This window comes from Camelus dromedarius, chromosome 15 (assembly GCF_036321535.1).
Source record: "Camelus dromedarius isolate mCamDro1 chromosome 15, mCamDro1.pat, whole genome shotgun sequence".
Classification (NCBI taxonomy): Eukaryota; Metazoa; Chordata; class Mammalia; order Artiodactyla; family Camelidae; genus Camelus; species Camelus dromedarius.
Window position 1 is genome coordinate 17,562,652 of NC_087450.1, and position 22,000 is coordinate 17,584,651.

The 22,000-nt window shown below is 49.0% G+C and overlaps 1 protein-coding gene and 1 long non-coding RNA gene across 3 annotated transcripts in view; both read left to right on the forward strand.

Annotated features, from left to right (window-relative positions):
- SERTAD2 (SERTA domain containing 2) overlaps positions 1–5,709 on the forward strand; it is a 105,539-nt gene extending 99,830 nt beyond the window's left edge. For both annotated transcript variants that reach the window (XM_064494445.1, XM_031467143.2), the window contains one exon: positions 482–5,709. In XM_064494445.1, the coding sequence (XP_064350515.1) occupies positions 486–1,403 (918 nt within the window). In that variant the 5' untranslated portion in view covers positions 482–485 and the 3' untranslated portion in view covers positions 1,404–5,709. The remainder of the gene's footprint in view (positions 1–481) is intronic.
- Positions 5,710–5,966: 257 nt separating this feature from the next.
- LOC135322971 (uncharacterized) lies at positions 5,967–20,996 on the forward strand. The gene is made up of 4 exons (XR_010384027.1): positions 5,967–6,101; positions 11,655–11,758; positions 20,617–20,691; positions 20,888–20,996. It is a non-coding gene; the product is annotated as an uncharacterized LOC135322971 (long non-coding RNA).
- The last annotated feature ends 1,004 nt before the right edge of the window (positions 20,997–22,000 follow it).

Sequence of the window (22,000 nt, forward strand, 5' to 3'; positions counted from 1 at the left end):
GAAAGCTCAGGCAGTTCTGCCAAAATTGTCCATAATCCCCTTTCTCCAACTTGCTTCTTTGAATCCTTTCAGGTGTGTTAAAGCTGTAATCTATGACATCTTTATCTGTTTGAGTCATAGCACTGTGTCTTCTTGGGCTTTAAAAATAAATCTGTTTGGGGGAGGGAAGTTGAACCCGCGTGGTAACATAGGCATGCAAACGCAAGCACAGACCAGCGGAGAAAGTCAAAATCCCGGTTTCCATGGTAACGTTTAACTTGTCTGTGTCGTACACATTTCTCAAGAAATTCAGTCAACAGACTACCCAGTGATAAAAATTGCTCCACCGGCATACAAAGGTGGATTTCCCAATGAATTCATCTGTTGTAACCAGCCCTGGGCAGGGAGCTCAAGTCCGGGCCCTGACCTCTGAATCAGCGTCTTTTTTACGGTGGAAAATCATTGTGGAATTGATTCCATCTCCTTCCTTTCTCCTTGGCAGATATATGTTGGGGAAAGGAGGAAAACGGAAGTTTGATGAGCATGAAGATGGGCTGGAAGGCAAAATCGTGTCTCCCTCCGACGGTCCGTCCAAGGTGTCTTACACCTTACAGCGCCAGACTATCTTCAACATTTCCCTTATGAAACTCTACAACCACAGGCCCCTCACCGAGCCCAGCTTGCAAAAGACCGTGCTCATCAACAACATGTTGAGGCGGATCCAGGAGGAGCTGAAGCAGGAAGGCAGCCTGCGGCCCGGCTTCCCCGCCGCCTCCGCGCCCGCCGACCCGCTGGGCGCCGCCTACCGGGAGGCGCCGCCCGCGCTCGGCCAGCCCGCCGCCGCGCCGCCCTGCGAGCTCGCCAGCCCCGCGCCCCTGGAGGCCTGCCTCACCCCGGCCTCGCTGCTCGAGGACGACGACACTTTTTGCACTTCCCCGGCCGCGCCGCCCGCGGCCCCCGCCCGACTCGCACCTCCAGCCCTCCCGCCGGAAAAGGACAGCTTCTCCTCCGCCCTGGACGAGATCGAGGAGCTCTGTCCCACATCTACCTCCACGGAGGCCAAAGGGGCCTCGGGCGGGGCCGGCGCCGGCGCTCAGAGACCCGAGGGGCCCCAGGACGGCCGAGCCGACGACCCGAAGCTGATGGACTCCCTGCCCGGCAACTTCGAGATCACCACGTCCACGGGCTTCCTGACGGACTTGACCCTGGACGACATCCTGTTCGCCGACATCGACACGTCCATGTACGATTTTGACCCCTGCACGTCGGCGTCGGGGACGGCCTCAAAAATGGCCCCGGTGTCAGCCGACGACCTCCTCAAGACGCTGGCCCCCTACAGCAGCCAGCCCGTCGCCCCGAGCCAGCCTTTCAAGATGGACCTCACGGAGCTGGACCACATCATGGAGGTGCTGGTCGGGTCCTGAGCCCCAGGGCCCCGCCGCGGCGCCCGCGCACCCCGACAGCTCTCCGCACTGTGCATGCACCCTGGCTTGCCTTTTTCTGAGAAAAAGAACATTCTACACAAGGATCACACTAGTTTTTGCTTTGAGCAGAGTTGGAGTGCCTTCATCCCAGTATGACCACTTTTAATATGCTTTTTTGAGTGGTTCCTCAGAGACCTACTACCCGGGAATAGGAAAGAATACATTTGAAGACAGTTTCGCCATGCTGAATGACAAAATAAACAGTTCAAGTGAAGCACAAGGAATAAGTTGGAAACGCTGTAAATTGCATGTGCATATTTGTCTATTTTTTCTATAAGTTTTATTGCAAGAGGTAAAAGAAGAAAATATATATATATATTATTTAGATAATCTCAGTACCTTCTCCGGCATTTTCGCCCTGTATAGGTTGACTTGGCAATTCAGCCTTTTTAGAGGCATTAACTACTCCTCGTAAGTGTTGCATTTACATGGCTGTTTAGAAACTGCTGCCCAAAATTTATTTTATATTTTTGTACAGATTCCGCAGTTTATGATATTGTTTTTCTAAAAACAAATGCTGTTTATACATATGAGATAGCTATTTTGATAGGATTTGCTCACATAGTTCCTGCAAACTTCAGATGTACAAGTTGCACTTGTACTTTTATAGAGTTGTAATGTTTTATATGTGTTTGGTGCAAAGAGAAAATTGGATCAAATCAATCCGCAGTTGATGTCCCCAAATGCAAACACACATATACACACAGCGCTTTAAGAAGGGCCAGGCGATGTCACACCCAAATTTCACAAGCACCGACCCCCTGGCATGAACACCCGCCAGCACTGTGACTTCCAAAGCCAGAGCCACGTCTGCTCATCAAACTCGCATTAAGCAGTTGGCGGGAGGTGGCCATGTAGCTCGGGGTTTATGTGATGGTTCTCTTTATCTCTCTCTCTCTCTCTCTGGGAAGGCTACCGCGTACTCACTGTATTTATGCCAAGTCTGTGCTTTTAATTGTTGTTATTGTTTTTAAACAGAACCCCAGATCTTTCCTTTTGGGCATAATTTTTATGATGATCTGAAATTTTACAGTCGAACAAAATTTTTTGGGAAGTAACCAACCTCTTCATGGAACTAAACCCTATTGCAATGCTTAGGGCTTGTACAGAAGAAAATCTCCACCCCTCCACCCGCTACTTCTTCATCCCACCCCAACCCCTGCTTGAAGGCATCCATCATGTTGCTCAAATATCTTTTCCAGCTTCCCTTCCCCAGAGCTTTCGTTCCCTTGGTTGCTAAGTGCTGCACATAGCATCTTCATGATCACCACCGTGAGCCTGGCTCACCTCCGCCCAGCCTGGGATGCACTCTTGTAACACCCATGACTCTTGAACCTGGAGTTGGTCCCATTACGTCATGGCTTCCAGTCTGGTTGCTTTCTGAAATCAACTGCTTTAACTACACTTTACAAGGCTGTTTTACCCAAATACACAGACAGGACTTGCTATGCATGTTCCCCTCCTTCCCCCTCGCCATCTCCCCCTATCTACCCAACCCCCTGCCAGGACACTTGAGAACTAGCTTTTTATTCTTAGTGGTGTATATTTAATTTTAAAACGTTTGCAATGTATCATGCTTGTTGCTGAAATTGTTCATGGCCTTTCCGTTTCAGTTTTTTCTTTCTTCCAATGGTACTTTAGCTGGTTACAACCTATATTGTTGAAATGCAGATGGCTTCTTTAGGAATAACTTTTATATTTATTTAAGAATTTTTAAATTATGGGATTTGTGTTGTTGTTGTTGTCTTTGTTGTTGGTCATTTGTCAATATTCAGTCACCAATTCTGCTCACTTCTTGCCATGGATAAAATTGAGTCTTTCTGGCCAATTAAAAAAGACAGCTTTATAAAATGGCACTTTAAACAAGCCATAGATAGTTTTTATAATGCACATGGCGAAAAGCAAATACATTTGTGATGAAGGAACTGCTCATCTAAGCAAAAGATTCGTGTATGGTATGATTAAGTCTTTCTTCATTCTGATTCACTTTTTCCCCCCACTTGAATGTGTTTTTCAAGGCTAATTATCAACTCAGTAGCGCAGTGAGAAACCGATCAAATTGCACCTTCTCCTGCAAGCACCCTCCACCGGACGCCTCTCACTACTGCAGATGTGTCATTTCCTTTGATAGGACCAGGGACCATATAGATAAGGTGAGGGTGGTCATAGATGCTTCCAATGTCACTGTGCCTGTCTATTTGAAGGGCTTCCTTTTCCCGTAGAGAACAAGTCCGCCCAGACCCCACACTCTGGAGAACTGGAGGACCCAGCAAACTCTCCACATGCCGCCCACAGACATGTACATGGATGTGCACAATAGTGTTGATTATTCCGGACAATAACAGGGTAAGGCGGCTGATTTGCCATTGTTAAAAACTGACTGATAGTAACTTAGAACAACTGTACTTCGGTTGGATTAGCAAATCGTGTGTTTTAACAAATCCCATATGTTGGGCAGCAGTTCAAATAAGCACGGCGAAGTGTTGCCTACACGTGGTTCTGCGGCTCTCCCGCATTTGTAAGGCTGGGCTTCAGGATCAAAACAAACCCCACCTCCCTTCCCCCAGCAGCAGGCAAATGCTTTTTAACTCTGGACGCCCTCGCCATAAATTCTAGATCTTCAAGGTTGAATGAGGAAGATGTGGGAAATTAGTGGCCCCTTTTAAAAAGAACAAAACCATCAAGTGTTCCAGTTATCTTTGTGTCTTATTTTTACGAAGTGATGTCCCAACAGGGAAGAACATGAGCCTGTGTGTGACCTCCAAGTCCCAGTTTGAGGGCAGGATGGGCTTCCAGATGCCACCCGGCAGCAGTGCCTTCTCCTCTCTAAAGGACATCCCGTGGCATTCAGAGTCAAGCAGGCAGTTGGAGGTGCCTTTACAAGAAAGACATGCTGGGTGGGGCTCGGAGAGGACAGTTATTGACAGTTATGTGCAATGAAGTGACAAGATGAGAGCAGAATAATAAGAGCTTTGAATTTGAAGTGATTTTTTTTCATAAGTTATTTATTCCTTTTTTTTCTGTGTAAATATATTTATTTTACTGTGGAGCTCTCACAACATCTGGATCGTAACATGTGCAGAATGTATGGTAGGAATGTATTCTCTCAATCTGTATTACAAGGGGGTCCAAGCCCGACCCCTGGATCTTTTCATCATGTGCACAGTCCACACTCATTTGTACTCTCTCCTCTAATATGGGTCTCTTTGAAATATGCAAAAGGTATGGATGAGGAATGTTTTAATACCTCCAAATTTTTAAGAAAATCAAGCATCAAAGGGTTGATATTTTTAAACGTTTTTTTAGTCGCACTTTCTCTTTATGACAGAGGGGGCAACCACACTGACACCCTCATTCACACCGGAGGGTAAGAACTCGCCAGAGCCACCTCCACCTGAGTGTCTTTCTCAGTCGTGCTCTTTATTGCCATAGCCCCTTGGAGTGTCCCAACTGCCCTGAGGTCAATCAAGGAAAATTCTCAGATAAATAATCTCCAAAGAGCCAAAGTGTCAACTTACAGATCATTTTTAAAGCATACATTTATTAACCACCCTTGTGGTAAACAATGAATTATGAATCCACAGGGCAGCCTTCTCAAATGACAGACATAAGAAAGAAGAGAGAGACTCTACTTTGTGCCGGGATTGTTATCCTTTGTATGAATTGTCTTAATTTCAAAATCTTGCTGTTCCAAATTGGACCTTTATATGCTTTCTGAAAATAACTGAAAAGAGTATATTTAACCTGTCCTGGCTATAAATGGTTAACTTCTTGTAACTGCCAATGGCGAGTTGCAGCGAGGTGTGTGCCTCCCACTTACGTACATTTCTTTTCAGGGCTTCTAAGAATGAGTCTAAATGGTTCTTGAAAATTAGCCAGGATCAAATGCTATTGCAGACAAAGCCAATAAAAATTTTCGGCGTCTTTTGGGGATCACAAGTTTGGAAGAGAAGTGCGGTCATACGAGCAAAACACCAAGATTTGGAAAAGATGTACATAGTGATATGTTTGGTGCATGGTTTTTGAGGAGGGCTTTTGTCAAAAAGGAGGTGTAACCTTTTCCCCCACAGACCTGAGAGCTGTGCCTTTTCTATGCAATATTACAGACGTTACATCGGAACCCAGGTGGCTGTACTCAAATGTAGGTTTGGGCTGTAATCTAAAACAATTGGACAGATTAAATGTACATGGAAATGAGCAGTCTTACTTTTGTAGTTTTATATTATACAATAAACAGTTAAAAGAAGAGAGAGGTGTGTTTGCAGTTTCCTTTTGCCCGGAGCACAGCCAGCTCGGATGTCACAGGTTGCTCGTGTGAAGGAACGGTCTGCAGGTGGGGCCTCTGCCCAGCTTGGTCCTGCTGACGCCCTCCTACCGTCTTGGTCTCCGAGGGGAGCACTTTCCCCTGTTGGCTCTCCCCCGCCTCGTAGGCCCTTCTCGAACCTCCTCCCCCAACTCTCTAAATACTATTTTTTTCCAGGGTTTGGTCCGAGAGCAGCTCTCTGCTGAGCCTCCACTCCTGCTTGCTCTCCCAAGAGGAACTAATCCACTCAGGACTCTGAAAACTTGTTTCCAGCTCCTACCTCTCCCCCAGCTCTGGGTTTTAAGTATCCACTGAGCTTGGTCCTCTCACACTCGGTGAGTCTAAAACAGCCTCGTTTCCCCCACGGGGCTGATCCTTCACCTCTGGGCCTCTCTTTGGCCTCATCCCCCTCCCCCCAGGTGTGATTCCGCCACCTTCTCTCTTAAACCTACCTTGGCTTCCCCAACGCGGGCCTCTTCTCTCCTGGTCTCCCATCATATCGCACCTGCTTCCTAACTGCCATGATCCTTTCTCTACCTCCTTGATGCTAGAGCTGGCATTCCAGCTCCAGTGGTTTATGAATTTGTTGCACATTCTCCAGCAGCCACCCGCTCCTGCCCCACATTTATCCAGTCCCGCCATCCCCCACCATCGTCCACCAATCAGTGGAAGGGACCCTGTACAATCTCCTCGCAGCTGGGCCATCTTTGAGAGTTGTGGGATCCAACCTCACCTGCTCAGGCAGCTTTGGGCCACTATGCCAGCTGGTGAGGGAACAGGGCTGAATACAAAGGTTCCATTCAATCAAAAATGGGATATAGTGGAGGGGGGGGTGTTGGAGGTGTTATGGATTGAATGATGTCCTCCAAAAAGGAGATGTTGAAGTCCTAACCCCCAACACCTGAGAATGTGACCTTAATTTAGAAATGGGGGCTTTACAGCAAGAACCAAATTTAAATAAGCTTATTACAGAGGGCTCTAATCCAATATGACTAGTGTCCTTACAAATAAGGGGAGGTTTCGATACAGAAGAGCACAGAGAACACCATGTGAAGAAGGCACAGACCAGGGTACTGTGTCTACGTGCCAAGAACACCAAAGATCGCCAGCAAACCAGCTGGGGGAGTGGCATGGACCAGACTTCCTCCTCACAGCCCTCAGAAGGAGCCAACCCTGCTGACACCCCAGCCTCTGACTTCTAGCCTCCAAAACAATAAATTTCTATTGTTGAAGCCACTGCATTTGTGGGACTGTGTTACGGAGGCTCTAGCAGACAAACACGGGGGAGAAGAGGCTGCACTCTGTCCACACATCCCGGTGGAGATACTCACTAGGCAGCTCGAAGAGACTGTTGCTCAGTAGAGAGGTTTGTCTCTGGAATAAGAGCATCTGCTATTAATTAGGGAATTTGGGGGACTTGTTCAATCTCTCTGTGTTTGTGAGAGCAAGATAAAGCCATAACTCCTAAAACACTTCGAAAATGTCGACCGTGCAATAAAAATGCAAGTTCGTCCTTCTCTATGGCAGGACAGAAGCATAGAGCATGGTCTTGTCTGGGCCCCGGGCCCACTCCTATCGGCCCTCTGGACATCCCCATTGCCAGCACACTGCATACCTTGGCTGGTGCCCCCAGTTTTGCTTGTGGAAATTCTCCCCATCACTCCAGGGCCAAGCTCAGTGCCCATCCGTGAAAGCTCCGCACCTCCTCTTTCGGAGGGTTCTGCCTCTGCCAAGGCACTTAGCAAGGCCTGCCATGTCTCAGGCTAGCCGTGCTCCCTGGCTTCCTGTGCCACCCTCTGCTGGTCTGAAGAACAGCCACCCTGTGATGTTCATCTTTGCCAGAGGTCAGCTCTTGGGCCAAATCCTGCCCGCTGCCTGTTTGTGTAAGTTTTATTGGAACACAGTCATATTCCTTGATTTGTGTGTTGTCTGTGGCTACTGTCCTACTACAATGGCATAGAGACCATCTGGCCCTCAAAGTTTAAAATATTTGCTCTCTGGCCTGTGACAGAAAAAGCTTATTAAACCTCGATCTTTGCAAACCATGCAATGCTTAGGACAGTGTCTGACCATAGTTGAGTTCAGGCCATAGTCTCTGGGCTCGGGGCCTTGCACAGACTGGGACGTACAGCCCTGGAAATGAATACCATACAGGTGCAGGGGTGGGGGTCCCAAGGACACAGAGCGCTGGAGGTGGGGGTGCGAGGGCCAGAGAGGGCAGAGGAGTCGGAAAAGTCACACAAGAGTGGATGTCTTCAGAGCTCTTAAGACCTGGGAGGAGGCTTAGATGTGGACTTTCTGGCCCAAGGGCCTGGTTTTACAGATGTGAAAGCTGAAATACGGAGAGGGAAAGTGATTCTTGTTAAGGCAAGAGTGAGTATAGCACAGAGGGTTCAAAGCTTGGCTCTGCAACTAGCCCGCCTGAGTTTGAATCCTGGCTCCATCATTGACGGCCTGTAACCATGGGCGAGTTCCCGAAGCTCTCTGTGCCTCAGCTTTCTCATTTATAAGATGAGAGTAATAACTGAACTTATCTCATGCAACAGCGGGGATTAAAGGAGGCCAGACATGTAAAGCACTTAAACAGTTCTACGGCATTAAAGAAATTCGCAAATGTTAGCTCCAGCTAACATGACAGCAGCAAGGCCAAAATCTAGGCCTCCGCTTGGTGTGGGGTTTGAGCTTGGGCCATTAAGCAAAGTGGTGACCTCCTATCTAATGCGGAAGGCACCTTCTGTGGGGGCATCACCGTTTCCTAACGCCACGTGGTCATCATGGCACTCGGCTATGCATTTACTGAGGACACTGCTGGGAGCTTGAGTGGCAATCTGAGGTCCCAGAGTCCCTATGATCTCTTCTATCTTTGCTTTTAATGTCCGTTTGCTCCTCTTGGAAAGGAATCTTAACCGAGTCTGGTGTAATGGTCCCCAGGGTTACCACTTCCTGAGCGCTCACGCATGCCAGGCACCGCATGGCGGTGGCTGTGTGCGTGATCTCATGGACTCTGTCCCGGCCCTTCAAGGTTTGTCTTACCATCTTCGCTTTGCACAGGAGGTTGTTGAGGCTCAGAGAGGCTAAGCAGCCTCCCAAAGTTCACACATCCCAGTCCAAGCTTTACCTTTTCCCCTTGCCTGACCTTGGACGTGCTGCCCACCCCTCCTCTTCTCCACCGGGATGTGGCTGCCTCCTGACACACCGAGGCATTACCCCGAGGGACAAGAGAGGAAGATGTCCCAGTGGGGCCAGCAGTGAACCATGAGTTGGGACTGCTTTTACAGGGCTGAAGTCACTGTGTGACCTCAGGCTGGCCACTTCCCCTCTCAGGGACACAGTTGGCTCAGTGGCAAAGGAAGGAGGCAGGACTAACTTCATGCCACATGCTTCGGGCCGTGGTTCTTCTTGGCTACAAGTTAGAATCATGGGGGCCTCTGCCAGCATCTCTGGGCACGGACCCCCAGACCTTGGGGATTTTACAAAAGCTCTCAGGTGGGAGGAGAGCCACTGCTCTAACTTCTCCGGAGCCAGGCTTCCAGGCTTCTGGGATGCCGGGGCGTGCGCATGGCTGGGAGGTGCACACGCGGTCATTGTCCCTGGAGCTGGGAACCCCCTTGTGGCAGGCTGACTGCCCCCCCCCCCCCGCCTCACAGCCCACCCGCGGCCTCCCCCTCCCTCTTTCCCTCCCTCCTCGGGCAGAGCGGCCAAGCTGCCAGCTGCTAGCAAGGCCTATTGTTCAGCGGTGACAAGAAATGGCTGCAGGAGCCCAGGCCCGGGAAAGGCTGGAGACAGAAGGGGGAGGGGTGGACCGAGCTGGGGAAATGTGTCCCAGCACGGGCTTCTCAGGGGCTTGGCCTGCCTGCCTGGAAGCCGGAGCCCAAACACACCAACAGACCTTTTCACACTTGTCTTCTTGGGATGTCATCAGTGGAGGACGTGCGTGTCACTGTTTTTTGTGTGTTAGTGTTACCCAGTCAGGCTGCCTCTAAAAAGGATTTATGGTCACTTATCTCCCGGCTGAGTGCCGAAAACAGTGCCAGGTGGCCGAGTGCTTTTGAAATGGTGGTTTTCGAAGTCAATCCAATCCACGCGCTCGAGGGGAGTGCTGCCTCCTTGGGCCTGGAGAGGCTCCAGGCATGGTGATAATCATCCTGGACATGTGTGTATAGCTCAGTGGTGTAGGAAGCATTCGTTTGATTCTCAGGGCAGCATCCTTGGGGAAGCTGACGTCCACGGAGAGCCCGAGGCTGCTGAGCGGAGAAGTCCGGGCAGGGCTGTAGACCCAGGCTCTGGACTCCTGCCTGCATTACCTTCTGGTGCTTCCGAGCTTAAAGAAACCAGCCAGAAACTTAGTTATGAAAAATAAGGGTCAACAGCCGGCTATGGGGCTAGAAGTGACATCTTCTCTTGGAGCTTTGTAACAGACTCAGCAGGAGCTGAAGCCATTCAGAGCTTCCATTTTGTCCTTTCTGTCCCTGAGCACCTCCCTCCCCTCCACACACACGCTCCCAGGGTTGAGGGGAGCAGAAGGGGCTCAGGTAAGGGGGCCGCTAATGCCCTTCCCCAGGTTCTAGGCTGTTAGGCATGGGTCAGTTGTGACCCATGGAGCCATCCCAAATACTCAACCTAAAAGCAAGTTAGGTTCTCAGAGGGTCAGCCCAGCCCTGAGACAAATCCCAAGTTTTTCCTTCCCCCAGATTGCTGCTCCTAAGTCTTGCCAGTGTAGACCTGCTGTCCCCCTGCCTGTGTGCTGGTCTCTACCTCCCTGCCCTACCTTCCCTCGCACCCTCCTCAATCTCTGACTCTCAGCCGCTCTATCTCCCTTCTCCTCCCTTTTGGTCTCTCTCGGCCTCCGTCCGTCTCCTACTTTACTACTTGAAGCCAGCTTTGTTACCACAGTCGGCAGATGACACAGGCCTCTCCGCCCTGTGGTCTTCTCGCTCCTCAGAGGTCCAGGGCTTCTAAGTCACCAGGCAAGGGCCCCTGGAGTCCCTTGAGAGGGGCTCACCTGCTGGTCCAGGGCTCTGAGTATGTGACCTCCCCACCCGGGGCCATCCAGCCTCCCAGCTGTGGGTCATTTGAGATAAGAGTTTTCCAGCTATTTTTCCAGGTTGGCCTGAGCAGCTCTGACTGGATTGAGTACAACGGGGCTACGAGCGTGGAGGGAGATTCTAGGCACCGGGGAGGGGCTTCCCGGGCTGGCTGAGCTGGTGGGGTGCCGGGAACTTGGGGAGGTGGGCTGTGAGGAGAGGTGTCCCCCCGGGAGAGGGACAGGAGCTGTGGCGCTGGCAGGAAGTGGGCAGCAGAAGAGGCTTGGGTCATTCTGTTCCAAGTGGCCAGCAAACAGACTGTGTGGTGTGGGCAGGGGCTGCTTGGGACCCTGATTGAGGGCTGACAGGTTGGGGCTGAGAGCCAGTTCCCTCAGGGAGATGGAGGAGGGGGTCACTATCTTCTGTAAAGCACCTTCTCTCTGCTGGACACTGGGGTGGGCCTTGTCTCCACCTGCTCACTCATCCAGACAGGGAAACTGAGGCCCAGAAAAGTTAGGCAAGTTGTCCGAGGCAGCACAGCTGGTAATTGGGGGTCTGCATGTGCCTATGGGCTTCTGTTTGGCATGACATTGACCCATCACACTGCGTCCCGGGGGCCTAAGCCACACTGTGGGTCATTGTGCAGACACTGCCCTGCAGAAAGCTTGGACATGATCTCTAGCTGTCTCAGGGCTGGCTCAGAGGGGAATGAGAGGCCAGGAAAAGGTTCTGGTCCCCAAATGCTAGCAGTCTGCCTCCCCAGCCTGCCAGGCCCTCAGCTTGGCTAAAGGGAAGAATAGGATGGGCAAGAGAGGACCTTTGGAGGCCAGAAGGGCTCCCATCCACTACGATTGATCCTTGCAGGTCATAACACACAGAGGATAGAGCCTTTTCCAGCTAGAGACAGCCTGTGAGCTTGTCTGATGGCAGCAGCGGCATCAGGAAGACTGTGGCGGTGGCAGCTTCAGGTAAGGGAGCCCTGTGGTCCACTCGTTCTTTCATTCAGTGAGCTTTTACTGTCTCATCCCTGATGGTGCCTGCATTTTTGTTGTTGTTGAGCTTTTTTTTTCTTTTCCCTTAACAGAGGCACTGGGGATTGAACCCAGGGCCTTGTGCATGCCAGGCACGCACTCTACCATTGAGCTATACCCTCTGCCCCACTTTTTAAAAATTGTTATAGAAGGTTTACAATGTTGTGGGGCCTGCATTTCTAACAAACTTCTAGGAGATGCCAGTCCATGGACCACGCATTAAGTAGCCAAGTGTTAAATTATGTTACTCACTCCTGAGCTCTAAGCGTTTGACAGGCTTTCTTGGAATGAAATCCAAAGATCTTGTCATGGCTTTTGGGACCCCTGCGACTTCTCCAGCCCTACATCTCCGCCTCCCCACCCCCTTTGCTCCAGCCCTACCAGCCATCTGTTCTCCCCTCACGCGTTGCTTCCTCATCACGCACCTCCCTGTGTTTATTTGATGCTAGTATCTCCCTCACCCAACCGTAGTGAAATCTGTTTTTTGAGGCTGTCTCCCAGTGCCTGGTATAGAGGCCAACCCTTAGTAACCACCTGCTGAAGGAATGGGTGGACTAAATCCTGCTGGGTGCTGGGCTCCAGGACTGAATGGAGCAGACTGGTGCCTGCCCTCTGTAATCCACAGCCTTGTTCCCCAGGAGGAGGCGGGGATGGGCCAAGTAATCGAACAGGCATGGTGAAAATTTCCTGATCTCTTCCTGTGTCTGCCCTGAGTTGTTTCCCATGAAGTATTTCATTTAATCCTCACTACAGCTCAGCAAGGCAGTCACTGTCATAAATGATCACCTACTTTCCGTTGTTCTTTAGGGCTCCACTTTCTCTCCCCTGGGCCAGTGGCTTGAGTGTCTCACCCTGTCCTCACCCAGGGCCAAAGCTGGGGGGCCTGCATGGGGGGTTGGAGAAGAGGCCAGCCCTCCATCCCCTCCTCTTCTGTGCTCCCAGGCTGGCCCCAGGCATTTGAACCACCCACTGCCCCCCTACACTGGTGAGGGTTGAGAGGGGTGAGAAGGAGGGCAGGTCAGGCTGGCTCCTTCCTAGAGGGAGGGGGGAGGCCTGGGAGCATCATCCCAGGCCAGATTATTGATGGAGGTGATTTGAGGAAACGGTGTGCGTGCTGGTCTTGCTGCCAGGTAAGAGATACTTCCCATCCCCAGTCGAGGGGGTTTTGTGCTTAGTCAGGACTGCCCCCTCCCCCACCACCTGAAGGGCTTTGCTGGGGAGCAGAGAACATCTGCTGGCCGCTGGTGCCGAGGGAGAGGGGGCTGCCTGGCCTCACTCTGAAGGAGAGGGGAGTAGGCAGCAGAAATCTTTTTAAATTTATTTTTAAAGATGTTTTTGTTAATAGACTTTATTTTTAAGAGTATTTTTAGGTTTATTGAAAAATTATGGAAGAAAGGACAGAGTTCCCATATAAGTTCCTCTTCCTGCGTCATCAAGTTTCCCATTATTATTTTGCATTAATGTTTTACGTTTGTTACAACTGATGAGCCAATATTGATACATTATTATTACCTAAAGTCTACAGTTGACATTAAAGTTCACTCTTTGTGCTGTACCTTTGGGTGGGTTTTGACAAATGCATACTGTCACATGTCCACCGTTACACTGCCTTAACATCCCCTCTGTTTCTCCTGGTCATCCCTCCCCTCTCCTTCTGAGCCCCTGGCAACCACTGTTTCTAATGTCTCCCTAGTTTTGCCCTTTCCAGAATGTCATATAATTGGGATCATACAGCTTGGAGCCTTTTTATGTTGGCTTCTTTCACTTAGCAATACACAGGTAAGGTTCCTCCATGTCTTTCCTTTTCTTTTCTTTTTTTTTCCCCTCCATGTCTTTTCATAGCTTTTTAGTGCATTTCTTTTCATTACTGAATAATATTCCAGTGTTCCAGACACACCACAGTTTGTCTATCCACCCATTCACCTATTGAAGGACATCTTGGTTTCTTCCAGTTTTTGGCAGTTATGAGTAATGCTGCCATAAACATTTGTGTGCAGCTTTTTGTGTGGACATAGTATTTCAACTCCTTTGGATAAATAATCTACGAGCATGACTGCTGGATCCTATGGTTAAGCGTATTCTTAGCTTTGCAAGAAACTGCCAAACTGGCATCCAAAATGACTGTGCCATTTGGCATTCTCACCAGGAAAGAATGAGAGTTCCTGTTGCTTCACATCCTCACCAGCATTTGGTGCTGTCAGTGTTTTGATGTGTGTGGTGATATCTCATTATTGCTTTAATTTGCAATTCCCTAATGATATATGATGTTTACAGTCTCTTCATATGCTTATTTGTCATCTGTATATCTTCTTTGGTGAGATATCTGTTCAGATCTTTTGCCCATTTTCAAATTAGGTTGTTTACTTAATGTTGAAAAGTTCTTTCTATATTTTGTATATCAGTCCTTTATCAGATATGTATTTTGCCAAGATTTTCTCCCAGTCTGTGGCTTTTTTTTTTCATTCTCCTAGTAGTGTCTTTCACAGAGCAAAAATGTTAAATTTTAATAAGTTCCGATTTATTATTTTCATGGATCATACTTTTGATATTTTACCTAGAAAGTTATCACCAAACTAAGGTCATCTAGATTTTTGCCTATGTTATCTCATAGAAGTTTTAAATAGTTCTGCATTTTACATGTAAGTCTATGATCTGTTTTGAGTTAATTTTTGTGAAGAGTATAAGTTCTGTGTCCAGATTCTTTCTGTGTGTGTGTGTGTGTGTGTGTGTGAATGGCCATTTGTTCCAGTACCGTTTACTGAAGATACTATTCTGTCTCCACTGAATTGCCTTTGCCCTTTTGTCAAAGATGAATTGACTGTATTTGTGTGGGTCTATTTCTGGGCTCTGTTGTCTTCCATTTAAATTATTTTTATTTCTTTTGAGGGTGAGGCAACTAGGTTTATTTTTTATTTATTTATTTATTTATTTATTTATTTATTTATTTATTTATTTATTTATTTATTTATTTATTTATTAATGGAGGTACTGGGGATTGAACCCAGGAGTGCCAAGCAAGCGCTCTACCACTGAGCTATGTCCTCCCCACCCTGCTTGCTATCTTGATTGCTGTAGCTTTATAGTAAGTTTGGAAGTTGGGTAGTCAGTCCTCCAACTTTGTTTTTCTCCTTTAATATTTTGTCGGCTGTCCTGGGTCTTTTGCCACTCTGTGTAAACTCTAAAGTCAGTTTGTCAATATCCACAAACTAACTTGCTGGAATTTTGATTGAGATTGTGTTTTCTCTCCTGGAGCATATAAACCTCCTGATGGTAGGGACCTTGTCTTGGTCAATAAGCTCCTCAGAGACCAGATGGTCTGGGGGCCCCAGATACCTGCCCCCTCCCCCGACCCCAGGGACGGGGAAGCTACCCCATTGCCCCTGAAACTTGACTGATGTCATATTTCCAGCCAGCCCTCTGGTTGGGAACAGAGCCTGATTTACCTGAGAGAACAATGGGGAAACATGATATTTTCCCCTATGTGTTGAGGACCAAATTCAAAGCCTCCCTGATGATATGGCAGAACAGCAGCATGGGTTGTTCAGAAAAGGGATCCTATTGGAGGCAGAGAGGACTGGGTGGGAACCAGCTGTGCCCCAGCTACCACTTCCTCCAGCTTGTCCCCCCTCAACACAGAATATCTTATACCAACTGTGTTCCCTTAGCTCCTGCTCTGATCCACAGCATTTAGTGGCTGCCTATTGCTATGAGGAAATATGCAAACCCCTTTTTAGGTTTTCGAGGCCCTGCTTTCTACTGTCCCACTGACTCTTCCAAAAGTCCCCTTCTAGGATGTCCTCCACCCCTCCCCACCTACCGGGCCCTGCCCATCCTCTGGACTCAGCCACACCCCCTCTGGGAACCCTCCCTGACTGCCCCTGCACACAGGCTTCTGGGGGCCTCCTGTCAGCACCCCTGTTAGCTTGCTCAGCTCACGGGGTGTTGAGGATCGCTGGGGCCCATTTCAGAGCTCAGGCTCCAGAAGAAAAGGGACTGAGTCCAGGGACTGTGAGTGCCAGCTGGCTGCTGAGTGTGACTTGTTGGAAGGGGAAGGAGGGAAGACCGAGGGGCCTCCCAGCGGGAGAGGACCTTTGTCTCCCTCTTGGTGGGACCCCTAAGAGCATACCAGCTCAGAGAGGTGGGGCGCAGTGCCCTGGAGAGGGGTCCATGCAGCAGTCCCTGCCCCCACACCCCTTCCTCCCCCAGTGTGGAGCCAGCCAAGTTGACTCAAGTGGCAGGAAAAATGTCCCCCCCTCTTCCAAGCTGCTGCACATCTGTGCCCAGACAAAGCCAGCTATTAATCCTAGCTTTTGTGTGAGTGTTTGGGTGTTGAATTCCACTTGGATCTGCCGGCTTTTGGAAGGGGAGATTGGAGGGGATTTAGTGACAACAAAAGGAACCCACTGAGGAGAATGGGAGGGGCCAGGGCAGCTAAGAAACCCAAGTGCATTCACGCTGAGCCTGGTCAAGGCTCCTGGGAGCCCAGCGTCAGCCAGAGCCTAGCAGGGCTCCCAAATTCCCAGGGTCTGAGTCACAAAAAGGGGCCACTCCCCAGGAGAAAAACAGCAGCTTCTCGGGCTTGCCGTCCACACCAGATGCTGCCTGGGCCTCAGCCCCAGCCTGACAGGACCCGGGCACTGCCCTGGCACTGCCTCTTTCAGACTAGGGCAGCCCATTACCCAGAGAAGTCCGGGATGGGGAGAGACTGGACAGAGGGATCAGGCGGAAGGCTGGAGCCCCAGGGGCTGAGTCCAGATCAGGAAGAGCACCAAAGTCACCAGGAGTCCCCAGCTGAGTCAACAGCACGGCAATAAAGGCAGAGGGCCTGAGGCAGTGGGCTGCCTAGGGGTCTGGGTCTGGCTCTCCTGAGGAGTCCATGGGCACCAGGTCCAGGGAATTCAGCCCCCACAAACCCTAACTCTGGCAGAGGCATCAGACACTCAGAATAGCCCAATACAGGGTCATGGGGTTTGTGTGTGTGTGTGTGTGTATGTGTGTGTGTGTGTGTGTGTGTGTGTGTGTGTGTGTGTGTGTGTGTGTCTGTCTGTCTGTCTGTCTGTCTGTCTGTCTGTCTGTCGATTCTGAAGAGGAAGACCTGCAGCCTCTGGCAGGTGTTATTTGACTAGTTAATTTAGGAGAAGCTCAGCTCTGTTACTAGATTAATAGGAGAGCAGCCTGGGGTGTGAACTGAAACCCCCTGATCTGCCCCTGCCCCTCCTGCTTTGTTAATTTCACTTTTTAAAAATGAGCTTCCTGTCTGTGGCTGTTTGACTCCAAAGGCTCACCGAGCTGTCAGGTCACACAGTGAAGTACACATGGCTTTAACGCTGTGTGGCGTGGAGACATACCCAGAGCTTCCTCCCCAGTTCTCTGCCTTATCTGAGATGTCTGACGTTTCACTCACTCACTAGGTGTCCGAACGGTTGCTCTGCAGGCCAAGTTCTGCTTTAACTGCTGGGCAGGAAATGCAAAATGCTACAATCGTGTGCTACAACTAAGCTTCTGGGCTTAATGAGCTATTTTCTAATGGCTGTTAGCACCTCCACAGTTGTTTTATTCTACCTTAATTAATTCTAGAAATAAAACAGTAAACTCGAATCATTCATTTATTCATTCATTACCTCACTCATTCAGGAGAGGTGAGGTCAGGCTGGCTTACCAAGTCCTCTGTACTAAAAGCCCCAAATGTTCTCCCAACTCTTTCCTGGTCTTCGGGGAAGGGAATTTCACAGGTGATCAGCCTGCTGCTACAAAGTCTCGCTCTTCCCAACACTGTTTCCCTGGACCTGATCTCGGGCAGCCTTGCTCTGGAGGCGGGTGGACAATAGGTGGCCCGGCTAGAAGAGAATAGAAGGCTAGCTGCCTCCAAGGGCGATGGTCTCCTCTGGGTCAGGGAGTGGGCACAGCTCCTCCAATGCCCGGATGGAATCTTCTGGGAACCGCAAAGCCACTCTGTCCCTGGTTTTGTCAGAGGGCACCTGCACTGTTGCTGGGGAGCCCTCCTGAGCCGGGGTGACAGGCCCTGGCCTCTGCACTGACCGAGGAGCCCTGTGCTCTGGGGGGATACCTCGCTCTGCACTGGGTCATCTCAGTAGGAGAATCCCCTGGGTCGACAGTGAGGGGTTTGGAGGCGCAGAGATGGTCATGGAGGTTGAGAGGATGGGTGAGGGGAGGTGGTTTTTAATCCCTTCATCCTATATTGTGAGGGGCGCATCCACACCTGGACAGCGATCCGTGGACTTACTGTGGGAAGAAGGGTCAAGATGGGCACCAGACTCTGCAGACATCTACAGGATGGGCTGACAGGGCCTGGAGAAGGGCTGGGAATGGGAGTTCTCACCAAGTGTGGCTCCTGGGTCATAGGTCCAGGCGCAGAGGCCAGGCAGGCCCTTTTGCAGTCTGTGGCTCTGAGGCTTGGCTTCTCTCTCCAGTTTCCCTCCCAAGATGGTCACAGGGCCTCAGTGAGGGTCATGAGTCAGAGGCTCCCTGTGTGTATTCACCCACCCCTGGGGCAGGAATGGTCTGGCTTCTCAAATCAGAAATGATTCAGAAGTGCCGTTTATTGAGTGCCATATGCCAGGTAACGTGCTAAGCTCTTTACATCACATTAGCTCAGTAAAGCCTTGTGACCACCCACAACGTCAACACTATTATCATTCCCATTTGATAGCTGTGCACACTGAGGCTTAGAGAGGTTAAGGGCCTGACCCACGGTCACATAGCTAAATAGAAGTGGAGCCAGTACTTCAAAACCTGGGCTCCTCTCTACTCTGAAGGGGATCCCTCAGACCTCCAGATCTTCTTCCCCAACGTCACCTCCCTCAGCCATTTCATAGCCTAACCATGTGAGAAAGGCCTGGAAAAGGAGGGAAAACCAGTTTGAGCCTTTAGTTTGGCTTCTTGGTCAAAGGTGAGATGCAAAGAAGATAAATGGTCAGGGACTTACCTGGAGGTTTCATTGTTCCAAGATGTGGACCCCTCCATCCCAGAAGAAAACATATTAGCAAATTTTGCTCTGAAAAGTAAAATTTTAAGTTAAAAATAATTTTTTTTTCCTTTTGACAAAAATAAGCACATACTCTGTAGGGCAGAGCTAGAAAATACAGAGACCCAAAAATAAAAATGTGAAATACTCACTTTTGTATTACTCAGAGGTGATGAGTGCTAAAACCTTGCATGTATTTCCGTCAATTCCTAAGTGCGCACATACACTTTTCCAAACTCTTTCTTTTTCTAACAGAGCAAAAAATGTTATCATTTTTCCATTGGAAACTGCTTTTTTAAAAAATTCTTTTTTTAATTGAAGTATAGTCGGTTTACAATATTGTGTTAGTTTCTGTGTACAGTATAGTGATTCACTTATACATATATAGATATATTCCTTTTCATATTCTTTTTCATTATAGGCTGTTACAAGATATTGAATATAGTTCCCTGTGCTATACAGTAGGACCTTGTTTATCTATTTTATATACAGTGGAAACTGCTTTTTTTTCACTCAATAATTTATCTGAACATCTTCCCAAGTAGGGACATATTTATTCATCCCCTACATCACATTCAGCGGCTGTGTGGCATTCTATGGTAGGGCTGTACCATAATTCGTTGAACTAATCTCCTAATGTTAAATATTTAGGAATTTTCAATTTTTGTTCCTGTCATGATCAACAGCTCTAGTTAAAATCTCAGTACATCTTTCTCTAGAATCTTGAAGTGATATTGATGAGTTGAAAGGTATGTGCATGTTGTCCAAGAGCCCTCAGGAAAGGTTATAGCCATTTATTCTCAGAAACCGAGACCACCCCTGCGCCTGCCCCAACCCAACACACACACACACACACACACGCACACACGCACACGAGTGTGCACTGTTGCTATCCCTGGAATATTCTTTAATTTTAAAAAAAGGTTGACAATTTGATACATGAAATGCTAGCTCATTATTGTTTTATTTATTATTTCTTTAATTATTAACTGGGGTCAACAGTTTTTCATATTCCTGTTAGCCATTTTTATTTCTTCTCTCAGTTGCCCATTCATATCCTTTGTCTATTTTTCTATTGGGTCATCTTCTTTTTAACACAGTTGTCTTCTTTAGGTAATTCTCAACTCTGGCGTTTTAGAATCATCCAGAAAGGAAGACTTTTTAAACAAAGAAAGAAAACGAGGGAAGGAGGAAAGGATGACAAAAGGAAGGAAGGAAGGAAGGAAGGAAGGAAGGAAGGAAGGAAGGAAGGAAGGAAGGAAGGAAGGAAGGAAGGAAGGGAAAAGCCCCATCCCAGAGAAAATATTTGGTGGAGCCTGGGTATCAACATTTTTTTCAAGTGTCCTTGTGCTTCTAATTTGCAGCCAAGGCTGAGAACACTTGTTATAAATCAGATTTCTCTCACTGTCTGGCTCCAAATGCTTTCATCGCAGAATCTATTCTCATTTCTTTGACACCCAGTTTTCTCTTGTGAAAAATGGGCAGCAGAACTGGGAAGCAACACAGCACCCCCCTCCAAAATTCTATAAATCCCATTGAGGAGGCTGGAGTTTCAGGAAAGAGGGTGAGGCAGACGCTGTGGTCAGGCTCTCTGCCAGGTAGAATGGAAAAAATTAAAAATGCTCAATCAGGCAATTAGACTTTTCCTGAAGGCAGCCTGAGCCCTGAGCAGAGGGGATAAAGCTGGGGCTCTTACCAACGCATTTGCTCCTCTCCTGCACCCACCTTCAGATGCACAGCAATCTTGCCCTCTCTGGGGCTTTGAGGTTTAGAGTTCAGGTATTAACTGAGGCATTGCATCTCCTTTCAGATGTCAGCACGGGACAGGAGGAGTGTGGCCAAGGAATCAGGTCCTTCAGGAGGGAACTATTCTTCTGGCACCCAGGTCAGCCCCGGGTCTGGGAAGGGATCCCCCAGCTCCACTACCTCTAGTCTTCTCCAGTTCGTGACATTCTCAAAACAAACTTGGGTACCATGAAACTCAAAGGATGTGCCTCCTTCCCCTCACCCTAGTGCAGGCCTTGGGGGTCCCACCTGGGGGACAGGATGGGATGAAAAGGTCTTTCTGGTGATTCAGTCAGGCAGGTCCCTGGAAACCCCCAGGTTGGCTCGGCGCCACCCAGGTCGGCACAGCCCAGGCCTCGCAGAGCACAGCAAATGCCTCCCCGACAAGGCTGCGCCCGAAGGTGGTAGAACACAGTTCATCCATTGGCTTGAACCCTGGCTCACTTGGCACTGGTGTGTGAAACTGAGGCTCAGTTTCTTCCTCTGTAAAATGGGGATAGTAATGCTGATGGTCAGGGTTGCTGAGAGGACTCAAAAAGCAGAGTGCGGCACATTGTAGACCCTCAGTATATGTCAGGGGCGCTCTGTGGCTACCCCTCCACGCCCTTTCCCTACCCTCGCCTGTCCATCCCCAGAATCTCCATCCCCTTTCTCATCCCCATGGCCCGAACTTATTCTGTTTCTGGGTGTGGGGAGAAGGTAGCCCCCAACTACACAATCTTTGGGCCTCCAGCTTTGAGCTGGGCCCACCCCAGAAGCTGCACCCTTCTCCTGCACCCAGGCTGCACTCAACCTCCCTGCCTTCTCTCCTACCCTTCCCTTGTGAACCCCATGCTCCCCTAACGGTTCCCCACAGCCTTTGCACTTTCCTGCCCAGCCTTGATTAAAGCTGATACTGTAAACCTAATTTTTATTGAGGACTTACTTTGTTCCAAGCTTCATCTCCATTATCTTATTAGTTGTTCACCAGAAGCTTTTTGTTACCCCATTTTACAGATGAGGAAAGTCAGACTAGTTCTGCATAACCTGACTAGACTCACAGGGCATTAGGGAGCAGAACTGGATTCTCAGCCACCATGCCCTGTGTTCTGTATTATATTCACTGACTGCCTATGTGCCTGCTCCAGCGAGCTTAAATTCCAGTGGATGTCCTTTCTCTCTCCCTCCCCTGGGTTCCCACCGCCTCTTGCTCTGCTCCTTCTGCATTTATCGCCGCCTGCCACACATTGGTATTGTCTGGTACCTCTTTTTTTTTTTTTAATCATGTTATCTATGATAGTTCTTTTTTTTTAAATTGAAATATAGTTGATTTACAAAGTTGTGTTAGTTTCAGGTGTACAGCAAAATGATTCAGTTATATATATGTGTGTATATATATATTCTTTTTCAGATTCTTTGACTTCTGGGTA